General features: G+C 53.1%; 1 protein-coding gene across 1 annotated transcript in view; it reads left to right on the top strand.

Moving 5' to 3' along the window:
• The window catches only part of DNAH2 (dynein axonemal heavy chain 2), a 92,402-nt gene that overhangs the window by 13,936 nt on the left and 55,798 nt on the right, over positions 1-22,668 (top strand). Inside the window, 15 exon segments of the mRNA XM_053892166.1 lie at positions 2,955-3,183; positions 3,749-3,859; positions 4,031-4,269; positions 5,489-5,680; positions 6,093-6,250; positions 6,674-6,761; positions 7,097-7,302; positions 7,669-7,798; positions 8,061-8,243; positions 9,049-9,263; positions 19,743-19,889; positions 20,904-21,060; positions 21,346-21,585; positions 21,884-22,072; positions 22,288-22,435. Coding sequence (XP_053748141.1) covers positions 2,955-3,183; positions 3,749-3,859; positions 4,031-4,269; positions 5,489-5,680; positions 6,093-6,250; positions 6,674-6,761; positions 7,097-7,302; positions 7,669-7,798; positions 8,061-8,243; positions 9,049-9,263; positions 19,743-19,889; positions 20,904-21,060; positions 21,346-21,585; positions 21,884-22,072; positions 22,288-22,435 — 2,632 coding nt within the window.

The raw sequence follows: 22,668 nt of genomic DNA, 5'->3' as shown, positions 1-22,668 counted from the left end.
TGCGCTGGTGGCGCGGAGCCTGCTTGGTATTCTCTCCCTCTCTCTCTCTCTGCCTCTTCCCCATCTGCACTCTCTCTCAAAATAGGTAAATAAACTAAAAAGAAAAAGAAAAAGAAAAAAAAAGGAAAAGACCGGAGAACCGTGTGGAATGCAAGGAAACTGAGGAGACACGGCTGTGTGTGATCCTGGATTGGGTCCTGGGTGGCAAAGAACAGCCGTATGTGACGTTATTTGGACCACTGGGGAAAATTGAACATGGATTGGGTATTATATCAAGTATTGTATGAAGTTCAGTCTTCTGAGTGTGTGATAATTATGGTGTTGGATGTGTTGGAGAATAGCCTTTTTCAGAGCTATACGCCAAAGTATTTAAGGGCGCCCTATCACGATGTCTACTGCTAACTCTCAAATGGCTCAGCTGGGAGAGGGAGCGAGCAAGAGGGTTCCCTCAAGCACAGATGTTGACAATAATGAGTCTAGATGGAGGGTGTGCTGTTCATTGGATTTTTCTTGCAGTTTCTCTATGAGTTGGAATTATTTAAAACACAAAACTTTGGGAAAAAATGACTTAGCCCTCGCCAAAAAACAAATAGTCTGCCACGAGGAAACATGAGGCTGGTCGCCCACTTCTCTGATCACCAGGAAGAACACACTCAGAGTTCTCTCGGAAGGACAGTGTGCCCCAAGGGTATTATACCCAGCCGAGATGGTCAAATACAATGGCAACAAAGAGGTGGTCATTTTCAATCTTGAAAGAACCCTACTTAAAAAAAATATATATTTATCATCAGTGGAAGTCTATTCCATTAAGAAATGAACCAAATAGGGGCTCCTGGCTGGCTCACGCAGTGGAGCGTGAGACTCTTGATCTGGGGTCATGAGTTTGAGCCCCACGTTGGGTGTAGAGATTACTCAAAAATAAAATCTTAGAAAAGAAAGAAATGAACCAAATAAAGAACTCAGGAATAAAGAATCTAGGAACGTTCAACTCATTTAAATAAAAATTAATACTAGGGGTGCCTGGGTGGCTTAGTTGGTTAAGCATCCAACTCTTGACATTCAACTGACAGCCACCCAGGTGCCAAAAGATTTTATGTTTTTATTTATTTAATTTTTATTTATTTATTTTGAGGGGGAGGAGGGAGGGGCAGAGAGAGAGAGAGGGAGAGAGAGAGACTCCCAAGCAGGTTCAGCACTGTCAATGCAGAGCCCAACGCAGGGCTCGATCCCATGAACCTTGAGATCATCACCTGAACCAAAATCAAGAGCCAGATGCTTAACTGACCAAGCCACCCAGGTGCCTCAAAGATATTTTATTTTATTAAAAAAATTTTAATGTTTATTTGTGAGAGAGAGACAGTGTGAGCAGGGAAGGGGCAGAGAGAGTGGGAGACACAGAATCGGAAACAGGCTCCAGGCTTCCAGCTGTCAGCACAGAGCCCGACGTGGGGCTCGAACTCACAAACTGCGAGATCATGACCCGAGCTGAAGTCGGACGCTCAACTGACTGAGCCACCCAGGCGCCCCAAAGATATTTTTAAGTGATCTCTATGCCCCAGATGGAGCTCAAACTCATAACCCCAGGTCCAAGAGTCACATGCTCTATTGACTGAGCCAGCCAGGGGCTCCTCCCCCGCCTTTTAAAAAGTTTTTATTTTAATCGCCCTGTGCTCAGCATGGCAAGTGCTCTCCTTAATTCCTGTCACCTATTACACCCATCTTCCCGCCCACCTCCCCTCTGGAAAGTATCAGTTTCTTCCCTATAGTTTAAAGTCTGTTTCTTTCTCTCTCTTTTTTAAGTTTATTTATTTATTCTAGTACTCTCTACATCCAACGTGGGGCTCGAACTCACAACCCCAAGATCGAGAGTTGCATGCACTCTCACTCATACATACCACACTTACACCACACACACAGGCAAACCACACGTATCCTAGAATCACGCCAATGTGCACCACACACGTACCGCACAATATACCACACACACTCACTAATCTTAACACGTACACACCAGTAATCCAGCACACAAAAGCCAGCTGAGCCAGCCAGGCACCCCAAGAGTCTGGTTCTTGGTTTGCTCCTCTTTCTGTTTTCCCCCTTGCTCGTTTTATTTCTTGAATACTGCACAGGAGGGAAATCATACGGTATTACATACATATATCATTTTAAGAAAAATAATAGTGTTAAGCTTTAAAAAAAAAAAAAGACCCAAAATGCCAAAATTTAATTCTGGGCAGTGGGAAGATGGATGGTTATTTATTTCTTCTTTGTGCTTCATTTTCAGTTTTTGGAATGAACTAAATTGTAAAGAGTAGTCAAATGCACGCCCACACGAAAGGCAGATCTGATCTTAGGGAGGAATGGTCTTTCTAAGCATGTAGGGAAGTCAGGAACTTGAAAATTGTAAAGTTTTAACTACACGAAAGCTGTACATTTCTGGACGTGGGCAACGACAACAGCCACACAAACTCACCATTAACCAAGTTGAGGGGTAAATGGAAAATTGGGAGAGAAGTTTATGCAACTGAAATGGAAACACCCAAGTCAATTGCCTGTTAATTCCATTCCTCTCCTTCCGGCTTTCCCTATACCTACAAGTGCTTCCCCCATTCTATCCCTTTCATTCCATCCCATCTGTCCAACATTTATGGAACATCTAATGTGTCCCAGTCAACTGTACTAGGTTCCGGAACCAAGTTGGACAGAATACACAGTCCCTCCCTCCCTTCAAGACATGCTCTCTGCACTTCCTCCCTGTGGTTCTGGGTGTGGACTCTGTTATGTCCCCTGAAAGACACAGGAAGCACACCGTGACACATTTGGAGAGGAGTCAGGATGCCCTAAGGGAACGTGACAGAGACCTCAGCCAGGCCTTCGTGATTGGCGCCTCAGATTCTGTGGGGTACCATGCTGGGGTCTGGACGCTGATCTCTGACCTACTGTCTTCCATGCAGACGCAGAACCAGATCGTCTACTTCATACGCCAGGCGCCGGTTCCCATCACTCCAGAGAACTTCGAGGCCACCGTGCAGTTTGGGACGGTGCGTGGTTCCTACATCCCGGCCCTGCTTCGGCTGCTCAGTGGCGTCTTTGCCCCTCAGATCTTTGCAAACGCAACCTGGCCTGAGAGTATTCGAAATCATTTTGCTTCTCACTTGCACAGATTCTTGGCCTGCCTGACAGGTGAGCGGAAAACCTCCCGTGCCTGGTTCCTGTCTGGGGCCCCACTGACGGGAGGGGCGAGCGAGGCGGGTGGGAGATTCATCCCGAGTACCTGTGCGGCCCGGCACGGAGTCGGTGCCTGTGTGCGTTTGCTGAATGTGTGGGTCAGGGTGCAGAATTTGCCTCCCAGTACAGGTACGGTTTTCTGCCGTCGACGGTTGACCGGATCCGCTCAAACGTAGAGTTGGGTATTTCATGAGTACACGTGGGGTCAGGGGAAACGCGGGCGGTATGGGGCTCCTGGGGGGAGCGCATGCATCGTAGAAGAGAACGTTGAAGACGCGGTCCAGATCTTTGACCTTATTTTATGACAATCTCTTGTTTTACCTCAACGAGGTTTCCCTCTTGCCTTCTGTCATTTTCCCTCTTGATGTCAAAAAATTAGGAGTCGTAGTTTCTTTTGCCCGTTCTCCTGAAATCCCCCATACTTCCTGGGCCCTGGAATACCAACCACTGTTGGAACTGGGGTAGCATAAACTCATTCCCGTCTGTGAACTTCCGCGGTCCTTTCCTTTCCTTTCGGTAGATACTCGCTACAAACTGGAGGGGCACACGGTTCTCTACATTCCTGCAGAGGCCATGAACATGGAGCCTGAGGTGGTAGTTAAGGACAAGGAGCTGGTGCAGCGTCTGGAGAGTGAGTGGCTGGCATTGCCAGTGTGTTGCGGGGCCCAGGGGACAGCAGAGGGGCAGCCCAGAGGCCGAGGAAGGAGCTGGGTTGGGAGGGCTGCGCGGGCGGCGGCGGGAAGGACACACGGGGGGGGGGCCGTTTAAAGACGCGCAAGAGGTTTTGTGCTCTCCCCCGCAGCCTCCATGATCCACTGGACCCGGCAGATAAAGGAGGTGCTCAGTGCCCAGGAGTCTGTGGAGATAGGAGAAAATTTAGGTCCTTTGGAGGAGATTGAGTTCTGGCGCAATCGGTGCATGGACCTGTCTGGCATCAGTAAACAGCTGGTGAAGGAGGGAGTGAAGCACATCGAGTCCATCCTGCACCTTGCCAAGTCGTCCTACTTGGCACCCTTTATGAAACTGGCCCAGCAGATCCAGGTTGGGGAGCGGGCCAGAGGATGGAGGCTTAAGGGGCCGCCCGGGGTGGGGGCTCAGCCGGTTAAGCGTCCGACTTCGGCTCGGGCCGTGATCTCGCCGTTCGTGAGTTCGAGCCCCGCGTGGGGCTCTGGGCTGACGGCTCGGAGCCCGGAGCCTGCTTCGGATTCCGGGTCTCCCTCTCTCTCCGCCCCGCCCCTGCTCACACTCTCGATCTCTCTCTCTCACTCTCTCAAAAATAAATAAACGTTAAAAAAAAAGAAAGGATAGAGGCTTAGCAGAAAGTGGACGGTGGTTGGGACAACATCAGGTGCTAAGGAGAAGGAGCCAGAGTAAGCATCCACCCAGTGTTTGGACTTGCACTTGGGCGGGGGGGGGGGGGGCGGGAGTACACGAGGAGGAAAACACAAGGTCCCAAGGAGCTTATGGTTTAATTAGGGAGACTGCAGTCAGTCAACAAATAAAAACTGAGTACCTTCTATGAGCCCCACCCCTATAATCTGTCTCCATGAGCCCCACCCCTACAGTCCAGCTCGGAAAATAAGGCTTCCACAAGACAGAATCACTAGATGGCATGGGGTCAAAGAGGAACCCATAGGGTTCAGCCAAGAGAATTGCAAGACAGACACTTAAAAAATAAATTTAATAAAGCGTGACGAGATGATTCTGTTAGCTTTGGGGACACGCAGAAGGGCAGAGTGATCTGTGGAATACGGGCAGAGAAGGCGGAGGCCTTCTCTTCCCGGGCAGGATTTTGAGCTAGGTCTTAAGGGAACTGAGCCACAGCTACGTGGAAAAGTTTAGAACCCTGCTTGAGACCAGGGCGGTGAGGGATACCGGGTGAAACCGCGAGGGTGTGCGGTCAGTCGATCAACAGTTATTGAGCGGTGCGCGGTTCTGAATTCAGCTGGAGACGCTGGGAGGTCCAGGGAGATGGCGAGGACCATCCCTGAGCTCACAAACCCTGAGCGTAGGGAATCCCAGTCTGGTGGGAGAGATGGGACTCCCCACGAGAAAAGGCACCAAGGCCCCGTGGTGGGAAGCACGAACCCAAGCGGACAGGTATGAACTCGGGTCTTGAGGGCCCACGGAGACCTGAGATGCCTGGCTAGGCTCTGAGAGAGGCAGGTCAGGGCGGGGTTCCAGATGGGCAAACGGTGCTGGCTCTGGGCCGCTTCTTTCCAACGGACGGGACTCACTCCCGGTTGGTCTTCCCTGCCAGGATGGCTTCCAACAAGCCCAGTCAAACCTGACGTTTCTGTCGATCCTGAAGGAGCCCTACCAGGAGCTGGCCTACATGCAGCCTAAGGACATCTCCAGTAAGCTCCCCAAGTTGATCAGCCTCATCCGCGTCATCTGGGTCAACTCTCCCCACTACAACACTCGGGAGAGGCTGACCTCCCTCTTCCGAAAGGTGCGTGTTCCGCAGGGGCGGGGCGGAGGGCTTTAGCAGAGGGGCCCGATTTGCTGAGGAAGGGGCATCGCTAGGCAGAAAGTCTGCAGTTTCGGGCAGTGAGGAGCGGCCCGGGGGTGGGGGTGGGGGCCTGGGCTGGACAGCCTGCTTCCGTGGTGGGGGGGGCAGGCGGCACAGACGCCCAGGCTGAGCTGGGCAGGAGGCGAAGGCCCTTGTTTTCTCGTCTCCAAAGCCGGGCATGGCAGTGGGCGAGAGGCAGGTTTGGGAAGGGACGCCGGCTTTTGAGGAGCGGGACCCACGTTCCATCTGGGCTGACTGAGACAGGGCGCTGAGCCGGGAAGTGAGCCAGGGAGCGGCGGGGAAGGGGTGGGTGCCACTCGGGCCACCCATCCGCCCGTCCACCCGTCCGCAGATGAGCAACGAGATCATCCGCCTGTGCTGTCACGCCATCTCCCTGGACCGTATCTTCGAGGGCTACGTCACTTCCAGCAAGGAGGACCTCCAGGGCTGCATCTCGTGCTGCCAGGCCTGGAAAGACCACTACCTACAGGCTGTGCAGATGCATACCCAGTACGCCGTGCGTCCCCCACGGTCCCGTCTGTCACCCCTGCCACTCCCGCTGAGCGCAGATGTTTAAAGCCTACGGATTCCGGTTCCGAGACCCGGTCCCAGTTCTCTCCGGATGCAGATACTCTAGTGCCTAGCCCTGGCTCCTCCTCTCCCTCGTCCTGGGAATCCTTCCTGGCTCACTCCTCCTTTCTTGGATTTCTTGGCTTTCTTGGCCCGAAAGTCTGAAGTTCTAAAACTTCTAGAACGGAGATGCTTTGTCTCCTCTCTGCTTCTCCTCATCTTGCGTCTCCTCCCTTCAGGGCTCAGGAAAACTGCCTCTGGGGGTCCCCTTTTCTAAGGCCCCCCAAACCCAGGACTCCCAGTTGGAGCTTCGCGCAGGCCGTTTCCTACATTTTCATCCGGTCCACCTTTCTCTGGATGTAGGTTCTCCAACCGGGGCTGGGTCCTGGACCAGACCAGCATATTCGCTCAGGTGGATGCCTTTGTGCAGCGCTGCAAGGACCTCATTGAGGTGGGCAGACTGTCAGGGAGGGAGGGGCGGGCACAGTGGACCCCAGACCCCGGCCAGGGGCCGAGGAGACAGGGCAGAGGCTGAGCCGGGAGCTTACTGCTTGGACTCTGCATAACTGTGTGCCCCACCTCTGTCCCGTCCTTTTAGACCCTTGCCTGTAATCACTGCCCGGGTGTCTTCTAGTTCATTCTGCAGCCCCAATTCATCCCAGTAGCTCCTTGTGTCTGGTGGGTCCTCCCTGGTGTTTAGACATCTTGAGCCAAACCGAAGAGCTCAGGGCCTGCGAGGTCAGAAACAAGAGCAGGGAGGCCTGACGCTCGCTGACTTCGTTGTAGGTCTGTGACTGCCAGTATCATTTTGCCCGCTGGGAAGACGGCAAGCAGGGTCCCCTTCCCTGCTTCTTTGGGGCCCAGGGGCCCCAGATCACACGGAACCTGCTGGAGATCGAGGACATCTTTCATAAAAACCTCCATATGCTGCGGGCTGTCCGCGGGGGCATCCTGGATGTCAAGAACACGTCCTGGCACGAAGACTACAACAGGTGAGAGTGGCACCCCCCCCCCCCCACATCCCACCCCTGCCCCGGGCTGGGGAGGAGGGGGGTGGGGCAGGGCACAGGGGGCGGGGCTGGAGGAGGGCCCGCAGTAGGTGATGCTGGGCACACCCCGTTAACCAGTGAGAGCCTGTTTCCTCCACTAAAACAGAGGGCCTAGTGGTAGAACCCAACCTCACTGTATCGCTTTGCGGAACGAACGGAGTCGGGCACGTGACGCCCTTGGTGCCTGGCACCGGGGAGGCCCTCGGTATCAGCCCGGGGGGAGTCTCACTCGGGGCGTGGCCTTGAGGCAGGTGAGGGCGCCTGCCAGTCACTGGTCATCACGCTCATCACGCGTCTCTAACGGCGCAGGTTTCGTTCTGGAGTCAAGGACCTGGAGGTGATGACTCAGAACCTGATCACCTCCGCCTTCGAGTTAGTCCGAGATGTGGAGCAGGGAGTGTTACTGCTGGACACCTTCCACCGGCTCGCGTCGCGGGAGGTGCCGCCCCCCCCCCCCGCCCCGCCCCACCCGGCTTCTCCTCTGCCTCCTTCAGTTCTTCCTGATCCTTCCCGACTCCGTGCTACCTCCAGTCGTGCCTTCCCACGTCCCCCCCCGCGTCCTCCACCGCCAGAGCCTCTTCTTCCCTCTGCTCCCCGAGTTTCCAGATGGCCCCGGGAGAAGGTGTCCTCCAGCTTGAGTCCCTGGGGGGGACCCTGGATCCGCCGGGGCGCGGGTTCAGGCTCTCTCCCTTCTTCCTTAGGCCATCAAGCGCACCTACGACAAGAAGGCGGTGGACCTGTACATGCTGTTCAATAGCGAGCTGGCCCTCGTGAACCGGGAGCTGAACAAGAAATGGCCGTACCTGGAGCCCTACGTGGCCCAGTTCTCTGGGCAGGCGCGCCGGGTGCGGATCCTGCGGCGGCGCATCGACAGAGTCATGAACGTGAGCGCCTGGCCTCTCCCCAGACTCGTTCTCGTGAGGCGGTGGAGGTGGGGGGCTGTGCCCCGTGCTGGCCGGGGACCCGCCCCGGGAGTTTCCCCAGAGCGTCTCCACGGTGGGAGGCCGGGGTGGGCCGGGGGACTGGCAGGTGCGGGGCCCGGACAGGACGGGGCCGGAGCTTGGGATTCACAGCGACGGCGGGCGTGGTGGGTGGAACGTGAGTCCCGCTAGGATTTTCCTGTCAAGCTGGAGAGGAGGAGCCGGCCCAGCATCTGGGAAGCTGGGCCGTCAGAGGAGGAATACGACCTTGGGCAGCTGTGGCCCTTGAAGGGCCTGGTCTAGAACAGCAGGCATGAAGAACCAGAAAAAACCCAACAACCTCTAAAGGGCAGTTTTGGGCGCGTAGGTCTAACGCTCTTGAGGTATCTGCCGTCGTGTGATTGGTTCTGGTGAGAACCAGGCGGCCTGTGGACAGCAGAGGCCGCTTCACGGTCGCTGAGCTGGGACTTGGGGAGGAAGGGCCCGTACTGGTTTTCAACGTCGTACCTCTTCTGTCCTCACCTCCCGTGATTTACTTTTTTTGCCAACTTCTCCTGACCCGAGTTTCCGTGCTTCCCCTGCGCGCTGCTGACTCCCTGGCCGCCTCCTGTCACCTGTGCGTGTGGCCCAACTCCCCCCGGGCGGTCGGGGCCGGCCTCCGCCACAGGCCGCACCCTGTGTGGGCCCGCGGGCGGGGAGACGGTGCCTCGGAGGATGGTGGCCAGCGGGCTCCAGCCACCCGTTGTCCCCACCCCCCCCCCCCCCTTAGTGTCTCTCTAGTGCCCACTTCCTGCCCCACATCGGGACCGGAGAGGAGAGTGTGCACGCCTACCAGCAGATGGTTCAGGCCATCGATGAATTGGTTCGAAAGACTTTCCAAGACTGGACGTCAACGCTGGACAAGGACTGTATTCGGCGGCTGGATACACCGCTGTTACGGGTCAGCCAGGAGAAGGCGGGCATGCTGGATGTCAACTTTGACAAGTACGGGACCCAGTCCCACCCCTGTCCCTGTGCTCGGCCGTCTCCCCCGCCGCTCCCTGCGCCCCGCTCTCCCGAGGCCTTAAGGCCCTGCCCTAGGTTCCTCGCGCCATTCCCGCTTCGAAGTCTCTCTTATGCTGTGATGTGCGTGCTGTCACTTCCTAACTTCAGTTCTGCGCTTCATCTCCAAAGCGCAGCCCCCGGTAACCCCCTGGGCCGGCGATGTAGGCGTTCGGCCACTAGATGGCCACGACGGCTCAGCTAAGTCATCCGACCGCGAGCCGAGGTGCGGGCTTTCCTGGGAATCCGTCAGGCCCTCTCCTACGGCTTTTACAACGATGACGTTTTCAGGTTCCAGTGATTTAAAATGTAGTTAATTCATGTAATCGTTACTCAGAAAGATACACTCAGGGCCCTCTGTGTGCTGGGAACCGAGTTAGGCACTGGGACTGTGTCAGATGGCAAAGCCCGTGCCCTCTGCCACTCTGGAAGGGAACTGGGGCCGTACTGCCTTCCGTTCCGTAGAAGATGCAGACGGGAAAAATAAAGAAGGAGCTATGCAAGACATCTGTCTGTAGAGATTGCAAGCCTTCTGGTGACAGTTTTTTCTTATTTGGAAGGAAATAACTTTCCACTTGATTGGTTTGGCTCCCTCTTGTCATCAGCCAGGCCCTGTGATAAGAGCTGCTTCCTGGGCTTCTAAGGCTGTTGCCACGGGCACTGGCTTTACCTCCCAGAATGTCCTTATTTGTTGGGCACGCGTGGCAGGGGCTCTGCTAGAGAAGGCCTGCGTGGAGATGGAGTCCGGGGCGGGGGGGAGGGGGCGGACGGAACTAACCGGGGGGGGGGAGAGGTCACGTCGTGATCGAGGAAGGAAGGGGAGACCCAGGCAGTCGTTGAGAAGGGCAGAGACGCTCGAGGCCGGACATGAGTGTTGGGCTGGGGAGGGGCGTCAGACAACGGCTTTGCTCAGGCTCGTGAGGTTTGGAGGTGTAACCAAGCAGGATCCTAGAAAAATGGCCTCATACATCAACACCCCGCTTTGGACGAGACAGAGGGGGAGGCCGGGCTTACCCCGGCCGTGACATTTGCAGGCGCGTAACGGGGCTGGATCTGCAGGGCGCATTGTCCCGTCAGGCTGGGTGCTCCCGAAGGCGCCGTGTTGGGACAGGCGCCCAGACGCACCTGGCCTTGCAATGACACGAATACTTAACCCGCGCGGCCCGATGGTTGTCCTTTCCCCCGGAATTCAAGGCCTGCCTTCACGTGACGGAATTTTCTAAAGTCCCAACGATCCGTGTGTACGTTTTGAGCGTGAGAGAGGCCCAAGGTAAGCATGGGCTGGTGGCTCTGCCTCCGCCCCATCCTCAGGGCCAGACACAGCAGGGTCTCACCGCGGGAGGCGACCGGTCTGCCGCGTGACCTCGGGCAGGCCGCCAAGCTCCTCTGGGCCTGCGGTTCCTTATCTACCCGAAAAATCCACTTGCGAGACTGTCATGAGGAGAGCTGGCTTGTGTGGCAGCCCTCCCAAAGAACAAGCAATAAACACAGTTTTCCTTTCAGGAGAATTGCCCGTAAAACTCGGTGAACACAGTGTATTCGAAGCAAATTTAGCAAGGTGGTAGAATACGTAATGTTATTATTTTTTTAATAATAGTTTTGATTTTTAAAACAGTCAAACCTTTTACAAGGGGTGATGTGAGGTACACGTTACAAAATTGACAAGTTGCACTAGGGTAGAGAATGGAGAATCTCGCTCCACGGCTGCCCCCCTCCCCCGGCTTGACTCAGTTTCTCTTTACAGAGTCAGTGTTACCAGTTTCTTGTGTAACATTCCAGAGATAAGAGTCTATGTGGACATAAATAGCTTTTTTTATGTAAATAGTAGCATGCTATCTACGCTGTTTTGTATATCCAAAGTGTTTTCAAAATGATTTTTTTTTTCCCATTATAAAATCATCAACAATCGTAGAAAGTTTGCAAAATGCAGGGAAATAGAAGAGAGCAAAAACATTTCCCCAAAGACAACCCCTCTTAACAGTTCGGTATGTTTTTTTCCACTTTTTTTTTTTTTTTTTAAACATTCATTTATTTTTTGAGAGACAGAGACAGAGTGTGAGCAGGGGAGGGGCAGAGAGAGAGACACACACACACAGAATCCGAAGCAAGCTTCCAGGCTCCGAGCTGTCAGCACAGAGCCCAACGCGGGGCTCGAACCCACGAACTGAGAGATGGTGACCTGAGCCAAAGTCAGTCGCTCAACAGACTGAGCCACCCACTCACCTTTTTCCACTCTTTTTTTTAACCCCCTACTTAATGTATTTGTGTGTGTGTGTGTGTGTGTGTGTGTGTGTGTGTGTGTGTGTTTTATTTTTAAAATCTTTAGTGGGTATTTTATTTTATTGTTTTTTTTTTTAATTTTTTTTTCAACGTTTTTTATTTATTTTTGGGACAGAGAGAGACAGAGCATGAACGGGGGAGGGGCAGAGAGAGAGGGAGACACAGAATCAGAAACAGGCTCCAGGCTCCGAGCCATCAGCCCAGAGCCCGATGCGGGGCTCAAACTCACGGACCGCGAGATCGTGACCTGGCTGAAGTCGGACGCTTAACCGACTGCGCCACCCAGACGCCCCATGGGTATTTTAAAATTATAAAAATTGTGCATGCTCACTGTAAAAAAAAAAAAAAAAAACTTGACGTAGAGGTATATACAGGAAACTGAAAAATCCAGCCCCCAGCCCCCTGCTCCCTAGAAGTAATCCTGATTACCATGTAATTAAAAATAAACACCGCACACAAAATAGAATCACCCTGTAAACAGGATTTTTGTAACCTGCTGCTTTTTAAGGGTTAACAAGGTGCATGGGGGGTTTTCGTTCTGTATGCGGAGAAGTATGTTTTCCATGGTTTATAGCAGCCCATAGTTTGGCTTATAAGTTGTACAGCTTCTGTGAGGTTTGTGAATAGTTTCTAGCAGAGGATTTCAAGGGGGCCTCCTGTACCTTGTTGCCACCCCTCCACAGCGTGTGTTTGCCTGATGTCCGCGCATCCTGTCCGTCGGGGAGAAAACTTTCCTGGGTGCTGTGACCACCTCCCGTCAAGGAGCATGTTTGATACTCATCTAAACTGCCATTTGCATAATCTTTATAGCAGAGCTTTACAAGGCAGCTTCGGGCCAAATATTTATGGCCTAGGTTTAACTGAAACCCAAATAACGGCCAGACGCTTCTTCCAGGGAGAAATGATTCCTCTGGAGTTGTTTTCCAGAGGGATCTGTCAGAAGCTGCTTTACATTTTTGTGGTTTTAAGATAAAACTGCCTCAGTAAATAACGTATGGGGCAAAAACAAAAACAAAAACGAACAAAAAAAAACCCCCCAAAAACCAAACCCGTGATCGTAGAGAAGGACTTTGAAGAGTCCGGGCTCATCAAGCCAGCAGAGAAATCCAAGGTGGTTTCAGCTCTTCTGAAGCATCACTGCTCCCCGGACGGGGGTGCAGACGACTGCGTATGAGGCTCACTCTCCTGGGCTCACGGTCTAGATAAGATCTCGAAATAAGCATGCTTCTCAGATGGCCTGACTGTTGCGCAGAATTTCCTGCCTCTGCCTTAGTTCTGGGAGCCTTCCAGTCCCTAATGGCACCTGTTTTATTTCACCGGGGGCTTTGTTATCCCACCTTATATCCCAAATATTTGAACTCCGGAGTCTGAATTGGCTTTGGCCGACGTTTTATGGCCGGACCAGCCTTACAGACTGCACTTAACTCAAACATATCCCAGATGCCGCCTGTCCCCTGGCTGAAGAGAGCTGTGTTATCACAGTATACACAGCAGACGCCTCTGTGCAGCGCGGTGTCCCCAGAGCAGGACAGGGGCCACGGGCGTCTGTCAGTGTTCCGGGTGTAGGGCTTTGACTTCCTCCTTTCCTCCCAGCCACGCGGGGCCTTCTCTCCGGGGTCAGTTCATTCTGGGCTGTCAGCACTAGCCTCGGCTGGCCTCACTTTCCTGCCTCTACTGCCTGACCAATGCTGTGGGGATGAATTATGAAATATTTTACAGAAATAATTTCCCAGACTATTTTTTTTTTTTTAAGAAATTTTCTTTGTCAGGGGCTCCTGGGTGGTTCAGTTGGTTAAGTGTCTGACTTGATTTCAGTTCAGATTATGATCTCGTGGTGAGTGGGTTTGAGCCCCGAGTCAGGCTCTGTGCTGACAGCTCGGAGCCTGGAGCCTGTTTCAGATTCTGTCTCTCCCTCTCTCTCTGCCCCCCCCCCCTTTCTCTCTCTCAAAAATAAATACAGGTTAAAATTTTTTGAAAAAAATCTTGTCAAGATGAGGAAATGAAACATTTTGATGCGCTGGTGGGTAGTACGTGCTCAAGCGGGCTGGCTGTGATGTTTAGGGAGACAAATTCAGGGCCTCCAGCTTGAAAAACAGAGGAAGATATGCTTATGCAGCTCGAAATATTCCCACATATGTTTGTACCCCTCTATCCTAACCTCTAACCCATCTACAATTTTTTTAATGTTTATTCATTTTTGAGAGAGAGAGAAAGACAGAGACAGAGACAGAGCGTGAGCAGGGGAGGGGCAGAGAGAGAGGGGGACACGGAATCCGAAGCAGGCTCCAGGCTCCGAGCTGCCAGCACAGAGCCCGACGCGGGGCTCGAGCCCACAAACCGCGAGATCATGATCTGAGCCGAAGTCGAATGCTCAACTGACTGAGCCCACCCCCCACCCCAGGCACCCCCTCTCCTACAATTTTTGACCAAGTCAGTATCTAGTGTTTATCTTAACATGACTCTGTTCGTATCGTTGACCACCGAGCCGAGGAATTTTCTGTTACAGTTCTTTCCTCGCTTGTCTGATGTGTCGCTCTTCTTGGAGTTAATAATTACCTTGCTATTTTTGTTAGCACACCGTTCACCACCGTGACTTCTCCGGGACCAGCCATATTTTTCCTTCCTCCCTGACTGTAAGGTGGGTTGTGGGCATCATGTTTTTCTTGGGAGTTTCCCTTGCTGGACCTCCCTTTCCTCCTGCTGTGGGACGACTCTTTGGTTTCCGAAGGCCTGCTACGCAGGGGTCAGCCTGGAGCTTCCCCTCTGCCCAACCCACCCCCCCCCCCCCCCCGGCCTCTTTTGTTGGATTTCCTATTTCCTTGTCTTCCTCTCTCTTGGTTTGTACCCTTGTTTTGGTGGAGCACACTCTTTAGTAGCTTTCTGAGAAATGGTGCACGGGAAGCAAATGTTTTGAGTTCTTATGTGAGTGACCACGGTGGTTTCCTGCCCTCTACCTGTCGGGCGTTTGGCTGGACTTGGAGTGCCGGATTAAAAGTAATTTTCCTTTTGTTTTCACCTCTTTTACTTTGGAGGCTGTCCTTAGCTGCCTGGTAATCCACTGTTCATTCACATTGGAGACACTCTCCTTCGCTCGAAAATAATTTCCCTCGCCAGAAGTTTGCTCTCCCGTAGAGGTGAAAATATAATCCTTTGCAAAACTTCAAATGTGATATTATTTTCTTATACTGTCATTTCAGTGCTTGCCTGTAGAACAGACACGAAACATTCTGGAATTTTCACCTCGATATTCTTCCAAGTAACATTTCAGTAATATTCAGAACATAGAGTTTTGTGAGAGCATCTTCAGATTGTGGGGCTTTTTGTTGTCTGTGATTAAAAAGTGCAATTTAAAGGAAGGAAGGAAGGAAGGAAGGAAGGAAGGAAGGAAGGAAGGAAGGAGAAAGGAAGAAAGAAAGAAAAAGAAACCACACGGATTTTAAAAGTCAGGTCATTTTTATTCAAGGTTTTTTATTTTGAAAATATTCTATGTTTCCTTCTGGTATTTTATTCTTTACATTAGATGTTTGATCCATTTGAAATTTATTTTGATGGAGGGAGACAAGTTCAGGGGCAACTTGGGTGGTTGTTTTTTTTTTGTTCAGTCCCCAGGTGGCTGGCCAGGTGACCTGACCTCATTTACACCATAAAACAAATTCCCGAATAGAATTGTGTGTCTATTTTGGGATTCACCATTCTGTTCTGGTCTCTCTGTCTGTCTGTCTGTCTGTCCATAGGAAGGAACCAAACTGCTTACTTTCTGACCTCATTGCTCTCCCTTTTCAGAATTTTCCGGGTTATTTTTAGTATTTATTTCCCGTAAGAACTTGAGAATCAATCTGTGTAATTCCACAAATAGTTCCGTGCCTATTTTTAAAGGAACAAGGATTGGGTTGAATTTATAGGTTAATTTAAGAAGAATGAACATCTTTAAGATTTGAGTCTTTTCTACCCAAGAATAGCATTTTTTCTTTCAATGTATTTGAATCCATATAAAATGTCTATAAATCGTTTTTTTCCAAATAAATTAACCAGTTAACAAGAAACGTCATAATATATATAAAAATTTGTTTGCATACAAATGTTACATATAAATATTTCTTGTTAATTTGTTAATCATTTTATTTATCTTATTTTATTTTATTTTATTTTATTTTTTTAATGTTTATTTTTGAGAAAGAGAGAGAGACACAGAGCGAGTGGGGAGGGGCAGAGAGAGAGGGAGACACAGAATCCGAACCAGCCTCCAGGCTCTGAGCTGTCAGCACAGAACCCTGCGCAGGAGCTGGAACTCACAAGTGATGAGACCATGACCTGAGCCAAAGTCGGACGCTCAACCGACTGAGTCACCTGGGCGCCCTGTACTTTATTTTTCTTGCTTTAATTGTCCTGGGTCTCTTTTCCTCCACGATAATGTTCAACTGGTTACAGTTTTTCTATTGGAAGACTGCGATTTTAATAAGCTAATTCTGTATCCAGCCACTTTTACAAATAATCTCATGGTTTAAACTAGTTTTCCCCTCCAAATAGCATTTCTTGTTGTGAGGTGTATCGTGCACACAGACAAGTACTTAAAGCTTATGCTACCACCTTAACAAACGGGCACGAAATAAATGCCCTGGCAGCGATGGCCCAGCTCACGGAGAGCACATTGCTGGCAGTTCAGAAGCCTCCCATCTGTAATTATTTCTCAGTTGAATTAGTCGTCAGCGCTTAAAATGCAGGCGATTTGATATGAAAACTGGCTTTCTGGCCTCTCTTGAAGAGTCAGACCCTGCACTCAGGCTGGGCTGGGCCCCTCCTTCCCACCTGGCGGCCCGTGCCTGGAGCCTTGACTCTTTTAGATGACCTTGCGCTGTTGAACGCAACTTTAGGCCGATGTCAGCTGCCACCGAGCATCGCACGTGGGGGACATGTGCCTTGGGGACGGCGGAAGTTCCGAACTTTGCTTTGACCGTAAAACCTGACCAAGTCGGTGGTTGGTTGGATGCTGGAAGGTGAGGCTCTGGTTCAGGCAGCAGGACGGCGCTGTTCCCCGAGACAGGGGCTCCCCCTCCTGACCCCCAAGTGCAGAGCGCACGATGAGCCTGTTTCTGGACGTGTGCAAGGCACTTGGGGCAAGGTGGGGAGATATCCAGGAGGCCGTTGGGCGTACGAGCCTAGAGCTCACGTTAGCTCTATAGATCTGGGGGCCAGCAACTTCTAGAAGGCAGCTGAAGCCTTGGGCACGGACAGGATCATCCCAGGGAGAGCGCTGGACGTGCAGGACTTCCAGGAGCCTTCGCTCCTGAAGACAGTGTGGAGTGTCCAGTGCCTGGCTGAGTGGTATTTCCAGGGGACACTAGAAAGAGAAGGACACTTCTACAGCCAGGCAGGGCAGCCACAAGGACAGCTGTGGCCCAGGAGCGAGACAAGAGCGTGTCCAAGGACGGCGAGGCAGGGAGGAGTCCAGCATGAGGTTCAGGCCTGCAGAGAGAGGAGGCAGGGCCAGGCCTGAGGAGGCCGGCAGGGTTTGGTGACAAGATGTCTGGGGGAGACTTGATGCGGGCAGGTGTGGAGGTGAGGGGACCGAGGAGTTTGCGAGGACAGTTCTGTGTGGAAGGCGTGTGGTAAAGGGGCGGTAATGGGGTGCAGGGCGCGGTACCCGCGGGAGGAGGTGGAGTCCGGGCCAGGTGGGGAGAGGAGGGTGGGTGTGCGTGTGTTGGTTTTGTTTCAGTTCTTCCAAGATTGTAGGAACTCGGCCTTCCCTGACTGTTGATGGACGGAGCTGGCAGGTCGAGGAAGCAGGAGGACCCCGGGTTAGGACGCGGAGCCCAGGAGGAGGGTCAGCCTTGGGTGGGAGGAGGGCTTCTTCTGTCAGAAACGGGAGGAACCCTGTGTGTGATGCGAGTACTCGGGCTCGTAGGGTTCGTAGCAGGAGTGCTCGAACACCAAGTGCTCGCCTCATGGCTCCTGGATCTCTGTGCTGAAGGAGGTGAGGCTTTCCACAGAGACGGGGGCAGGGGGGTAGATCTGAGAGAGTGGGGAGGCTCTGGTGTGACAGCAGGAGGGAGGGCAGACCAGGGAGACCTCCAGGATGCAGGGTAGAGGGCCCTCGGTGCGCCCATCTGTGTGGTCCCGCCTCGCTCGGCCGCCGTCCGGGTGCGCAGCGGGGATGACGACAGATTTAGCCAGGGTGGGGGTTCCGCCAGGTGGCTTACACTGATGAGCCAGCCAAGCCGGTGAGGATGGCAGGAGGGCGGTGGAAGTGACAGATGGCAGGGTCTGTGGTGGAGGAGGCAGTGATGGGAGGGGACACATAGCTGGGAAGAGAGCCCAGAGTCAGTGGTCTGAAGGTGTCTGGGAGGTCAAAGAACAGGTCCTTTGGGAGGGCTTGAGGGCTAGTCCCTGGACAGGGGTGTGGGGGGGGGGGCAGCTGGGCTCCGGCAGAGCCGAGTCTGAGTGGCTGATCCCCGAGGTGGAGGACACAGGACCTGGGAATGATGGCTGGCTGGTAGAGAAGGGGTTGAAGCTCACTGGGTAGGAGGGCCACAAATGCAATTAAAATTTCTCTGGCATTTGGGGCGCCTGGGTGGCTCAGTCAGTTGAGCGTCCAACTTCAGGTCAGGTCATGATTTCACGGTTTGTGGGTTGGAGCCCCGCATCGGGCTCTGTGCTGACAGTTCGGAGCCTGGAGTCTGCTTCGGACTCTGTGTCTCCTCCTCTCTCTGCCCCTCCCATGCTCGTGCTCTGTCTCTCTCTGTCTCTCAGTAACAAATAAACGTTAAAAAAATTGTTTTTTAGATTTCTCTGGCATTGTGTTTAACAAAGGAACAAGAAACAATTGAAATCAAAGTTTTAAAAAGTTTACTTGTTTATTTTGAGAGAGATAGAGCACAAGTTGGGGAGGGGCAGAGAGAGAGAGAGGGGAGAAAATCCTAACCTGGCTCCTCTCTGTTAGTGCAGAGCCTTTTGTGGGGCTCGAACTCACAAAACTGTGAGATCATGACCTGAGCCAAAACCAAGAGTTGGACACTTAACCAGCTCAGCCCCCCAGGTGCCCCTAAAGTCAATTTTAATACTCAGGCCAATATTCCCCAAGTATTATCATTCCAGCGTGTAATATAAAACTTACTAATGGTGAGTTTTCTATGCTTTTTTTTCCCCCTTGCAAAGTCCTCTCTGTCTTCCATCTCTGTGTCTTTTTCTTTACTTTCCAAGAAATTTCTGTCAATTTTATTGTTAATGGGCTTGTTTTCTGCTATCACCTTTAATTTCCAAGAACCATTTAGGTGTTCCCTTCTAAAGCATCTTGGTTTTGTTTCACGGATATTCTTTTGTATCTTTTATCTCTCTCAGGGTGTTAGCGACAGTTGCGTTTAGTTTTCTTACTTGGTGTGCACAGTCTTCTTTCTGTGGCCTCTGTCCCGTCTTGTTTCCTTCTCGTTGCCTTTTGTGTTTTCCTTCCTCTGTTTGTTTTGGTTCCTGCCTTTTGTGCCAGGAAGGACAGAGCCTAATGTTTTTTGATCCTTGGTTGTCCATATTTAAGGACAGGGAGCTGGAAAGCAGATTGGATGCTCGGCTGAGCAGGTGAGCAGGTAGTGGGGCTAATCAACAGTGAGCCTCAGGTTTATCTGGTGGGCTGTTTTCAGGGGACTCCTGAGATCACTGTCCTTGGGACTTGGCCTCTCAGGCTGGCCAGAGGTCACAGAAAACAGTCTGAGTGGCTCAGTCGGTTGAGTGTCTGACTTTGGCTCAGGTCATGATCTCACTGTTTTGTGTGTTTGAGCCCCGCATCAGGCTCTGCATTGACAGCGTGGAGCCTGCTTGGTTCTCTCTCTGCCCCTCCCCCCCACATGTGCGAGTACATGTTCTCTCTCTCTCTCAAAATAAATACATAAACATTTAAAAAAAAAACAGGAAAAAAAAGAAAGAAAATAGTCTTTCAAACTTTGTTCTGGAGGGTGCTGATCCAGTGGCCTGAGAGCCGGTTGCTGGGTGGGGAAAAGAAAGCAGGGGGGGGGTCTTAACATTCATTGTGCATATGGGCCCTTAATGTCCCCTTCTGTCAGTATGTTACCCTCTCCTTCAGCTGGGCCTGGGGTCCCCAGTCTAGGTCAGGCACTTGAGCTGCTTTGCTTTACTTCCCCCCACCCTTGCCCCCAGGTCCCTGCTGATTCTCTTTGTGGAGATCGACTACTGGGAAAGGCTGCTCTTTGAGACCCCCCATTACGTGGTGAATGTCGCTGAGCGAGCAGAGGACCTGCGCATTCTTCGGGAAAACCTGCTCCTGGTGGCTCGAGACTACAATCGGTAAGGCGGCCTCCCGCATGCACTCTGTGCCCCCTCTGTGTCTTATCTGCCCCATGATGTCATCTAGCTCCTACACTATCTGTCCTTTACCTTTTACTGGCTCAAAAAAAAAAAAAAAAAAAAAAAGCTTTCTCCTATTCTCTGGTATGGCCCCGTGATTGCTCCTGGCCCTTGCTCTTATCTTCTAGCTTCAGAGCAGAGGGCAAAAACAACCGCGTCCCCTGCAACCCCACAGGGCACTTGGATCACGTATATCGCGGGCCTAGGTCACTTTTCCAGGAATGAAACTGGGGGCATTAGGATTACGAGCACAGTGTCATATCAGATGTGTTGAATCAAGGCCACGCTGGCACCCCTTTTCTTGATACCCTTGGCACTTGTCTCTGGAGTGAGGCTTTGTTCTGGGACGGGTACCTTTCTGGGTCCGGTTAAAGCCCAAGTGGGTGGAACCACAGTTCAAGTGTCTGTCTAGAACCGCACTGTCCAATATAGTGGCCACCAGTCGCACGTGGCTCTATTTTTTTTAAATAAAAAAAATCTTTTAGTGTTTATTTATTTTTGAGAGAGATAAAAAGACAGAGTGCAAGTAGGGGAGGGGCAGACACAGCATCGGAAGCAGGCTCCAGGCTCTGAGCCGTCGGCACAGAGCCCGACGCGGGGCTCGAGCCCGCAAACCGTGAGATCATGACCTGAGCCGATGTTGGACGCTTAACCGACCGAGCCACCCAGGCGCCCCACTTTCTATTTTAATTAATTAGTTGGAATTAAATAAGAATTTTAAATTGAGCTGTTCACTCGCGCAGGCCACATGTCAAGTGCCCCACCGCCACGTGTGGTTAGTGGTGACCCTGCTGGACAGCACAAACTGTAGAAGGGTTTCCATTATCGCCAAGAGTTTTATTGGAAAACACAGCCCGGCTCGCGAACTTTCAGATTTCTCCACCGAGTGTCCTGGTGTGGGGGAGGGGTCTGCAGCGTGTGTCCGGCCGGCTGCCAGCCTTCCCTCGCCCACAGGATCATCGCCATGCTGTCCCCAGATGAGCAGGCCCTCTTCAAAGAACGTATCCGATTTCTGGATAAGAAGATCCGCCCTGGACTCAAGAAACTGCATTGGGCCTTGAAGGGGGCCAGCGCCTTCTTCATCACGGAGTGCCGTATCCACGCCAGCAAGGTGGGTCATGGTCCTGAGACTCGGAGGGTCTGTGAGGCTGACCCAGAGGCCGCTGCATGAATCATCGGGGCCCGAGTCTCGGGTGGTGGCGGAGAGACAGAGAGAGGTGTGTGTGCTTAGAGGCAAAGCGTGCTTAGGGAAGGACCTGTCCTTTGTTCTTGTTTTTGTTTTTCACATCAGCCACTCTAGCCAGAGGACAGGTGGGGGGGCTCGGGCTAAGCGGGGAGGGTCTGTCCCCACGCTGAAGCCGTGAGTCTGTCCCCCACGGGTGTGGTCTGCCCACAGGTGCAGACCATCGTGAATGACTTCAAGGCCTCCACTCTGACCATCGGCTGGCGAGCCCAAGAAATATCCGAGACGCTGCTGGTGCGCATCAGCGGCAAACGGGTGTACAGGGACCTGGAGTTCGAGGAGGACCAGAGGGAGCACCGGGTGGCCGTGCAGCAGAAACTGATGGGCCTGTACCAGGACGTGGTGGCCATCATGACCAACTCCTACGAAGTCTTCAAGAACGACGGCCCTGAGGTGGGGGTCCTCTGGGCGGGGCTTTGTGGCTCAGCGAGCCCCCCCCCGCCACCCCGCCGGGGCCACCGGACCTGTCTCGCGGTTTCTGCCTCCTACCCTTAGTGGGTGCTTCTCAGATGTCCCGTTCCAGTCTTGGTTCCGCCCAACCTCCCGCCTTTCCAACCTTCTTCCTTCGGGACTCCGCATCCTACGGGCTCGTTTCCTTCCCCGCTGGCTGGTTCTCGTCTCCCAGGACCTGCCCTGTGTGTCCTGAGGGTTTCCCTGTCCCCCCCGCCCCCCCCCCCCCGCTCCCCGCCAGATCCAGCAGCAATGGATACTGTACACGATTCGCTTGAACCGCATGATGGAGGATGCCCTGCGCCTCAATGTGAAGTGGTCACTGTTGGAACTGTCCAAGGCCATCAACGGGGATGGAAAGGCCATGCCCAACCCGCTCTTCCGAGTGCTGGTCATCCTCCAGAACGACCTACAGGGAGGTGTGGCGCAGGTGGGGGCCGCTACCCCTACCGTCCACAACTCCAAACTTTATTTTCCGTTTCCCTCGATCCTGAAACTTGGCCCTTGGCCTCGACTTTATCCTGAGGGCCTTGGGGGCCCATGCTGAGGTGTTTTTCCACCTTGCCAGTCCTGGGGCTGGTCTCCTCCACGGCCTGTGCTGAGGCCACCTCCGCTGTGCTCCCCCTCTCCCCTCCGCCCCCGCAGGTGGAATTCTCACCCTCTCTGCAGACCCTGGCGGGCGTGGTCAACGACATTGGCAGCCACCTCTTCTCCACCATCTCGGTCTTCCGCCACCTCCCTGAAATTCTCATCAGGCGCAAGTTTCAGCGCGACCCCATCCACGTCATCGTGGGTGAGTGGGCGGTGGGGAGGGCGCCGGGCGCAGGGGCGTCAGGGGCTCGGAGGGCAGGGTTGGGCGGGGCCGGCAGGAGAGGCCAGGGCCGCTTCCGGACACGCGGACACGCGGGGGGCCGGGGAACCCGGGGTGGGGGTCAGACCGGGGAAGGTGGCGAGGGCGGGCCGCGGCAGGCGGAAGTTGGGGGACTAACGCCCGGGGGCTCCGGGCCCGGGGCGGAGGTGAGTGCG

Source organism: Panthera pardus, unplaced genomic scaffold, assembly GCF_024362965.1.
Source record: "Panthera pardus isolate Hobbes unplaced genomic scaffold, ASM2436296v1 HiC_scaffold_3, whole genome shotgun sequence".
Taxonomy (NCBI): domain Eukaryota; kingdom Metazoa; phylum Chordata; class Mammalia; order Carnivora; family Felidae; genus Panthera; species Panthera pardus.
The sequence above is the reverse complement of the archived record's forward strand: the minus strand, read 5'-3'. Positions and strand labels throughout refer to the sequence as shown.